The sequence below is a fragment of the Propithecus coquereli genome, unplaced genomic scaffold, assembly GCF_000956105.1.
Source record: "Propithecus coquereli isolate 6110/MARCELLA unplaced genomic scaffold, Pcoq_1.0 Scaffold202, whole genome shotgun sequence".
Taxonomy (NCBI): domain Eukaryota; kingdom Metazoa; phylum Chordata; class Mammalia; order Primates; family Indriidae; genus Propithecus; species Propithecus coquereli.
This window is the reverse complement of record NW_012145190.1, coordinates 1,867,938-1,869,525: the sequence shown is the minus strand read 5'-3', so window position 1 is coordinate 1,869,525 and position 1,588 is coordinate 1,867,938. Positions and strand designations below refer to the sequence as shown.

At 43.5% G+C, this 1,588-nt stretch overlaps 1 protein-coding gene across 1 annotated transcript; it reads right to left on the bottom strand.

Moving 5' to 3' along the window:
• Window positions 1–324: 324 nt before the first annotated feature.
• LOC105809960 (olfactory receptor 1444) lies at window positions 325–1,275 on the bottom strand. The gene has a single exon (XM_012643868.1). It carries the CDS (start codon window positions 1,273–1,275, stop codon window positions 325–327), a length of 951 nt encoding a protein of 316 aa, XP_012499322.1.
• Window positions 1,276–1,588: the final 313 nt, after the last annotated feature.

Below are 1,588 nucleotides of genomic sequence, written 5' to 3'. Positions count from 1 at the left end.
ATGAGCCACTGCGCCCGGCCAGCAAATGGGAATTTCTTACCATCAAAAATAGAGGAAAGTTCAGCACATTCAGTTAAACACTTCTATCTTCTGCTTTAAACCATATCAAGAAACTAATGCAAAAGTTTAAATGTCTTATGTTGTAATTCATGAAATATAAGATTATCTTCCTGAGTAAGATATTTCAAGGTGCCAGTTTTTGCATCTTCTCCTAATAGCAGAAGTACCCACTGTTCTTGGAGAAGAAAGAACTAAAACCTGCCAAACCTCAAAAGTCATGATGGCTTTCAGGTCTGAGAAAAAGCTGATCTCTTAGTTACTTGCCTACTTCCTGCTTGTACTTAAAGATTGAGGGTAAAGTTTGTTGAGCATTTTCCAGAGAGAACTTTTAACTTCCTTGTTCCTAAGGCTGTAGATCAAGGGATTCAGCATGGGGATCACCACCGTGTAAAACACAGATGCTATTTTGTCTGTGTCCATGGACTGGCCAGAGCTGGGCTGTAAGTACATGAAGATGATGGTGCCATAGAAGATGGACACTGAGGTGAGGTGGGAAGCACAGGTGGAGAACGCTTTCTTCCGTCCTTCGGCAGAACGCATCCTTTGAATGGCAATGTATATGAAGATGTAAGAAACGAGGATGACCACGAGGGTGAAGAAGACATTGAAGCCCACGACAAAGAAGACAACCAACTTGCTGATGCGTGTATTGGAGCATGAGAGAGCCAGAAGTGGGGGAATGTCACAGAAAAAATGATTAATCTCATTAGAACCACAGAAGGAGAGCCTGAAGGTGTCTGCCGCATGGATAGAGGCATTGAGGAAGCCGCAGACATAGGAACTGGCGGTCAGGAGGGCACACACACCTGCTGTCATGGTGGTGGTGTAATGGAGAGGCCTACACACCGCTGCGTGGCGGTCATAGGCCATGGAAGCCAGGAGGTAGCACTCGACAGTGGCAAACCCCGCAAAGAAGAAGAACTGAGCTACACATCCCTTGTAGGAGATGACCTTGTTCCCTGACTGCAATGCAGCCACCATCTTGGGAGCGACAGCTGATGAATAACCCAGATCTACAAAGGAGAGGTTGCTGAGGAAGAAGTACATTGGTGTGTGGAGATGGGAGTCTGAGTGGATGATCACCATCATCCCCCCATTCCCAACCAGGGTGATGAGGTAGATGAATAAAAATATCAAAAGGAGGGGAACCTGAAGATTGGGGTCATCTGTTAATCCCACGAGGATAAACTCTGTCACTTCTGTGCTATTCTCCATTGCAGTCAGCTTGAATTTAGCCTGATGATTAAAGAATAGGAGTCAACAAAACTCACATGAAAGTATAAGAGGGACAGTGAGATAATATAAAACCAATATATATTGAGAATATACTATGTGTAAGACATGCTAGATCCTTCCATTACATTATAACATTTAATCCTATGAGATAGGTGCTATTATGCCCATTTTACAGATAAGGAAGTTAGGGCTCAGAAAGCTGAATATAGAACAAGATAATCTAATTAGTAGGACTCAGAATCAAAGTTCACCCCTTCATATTTCTGAATCCAAAAGCCATCCACTCAGAGCT

What these genes read in the sequence shown, in the direction of transcription:
- LOC105809960 (XM_012643868.1), bottom strand. Translation starts at nt 1,275, where the DNA reads ATGGAGAATAGCACAGAAGTGACAGAGTTTATCCTCGTGGGATTAACA.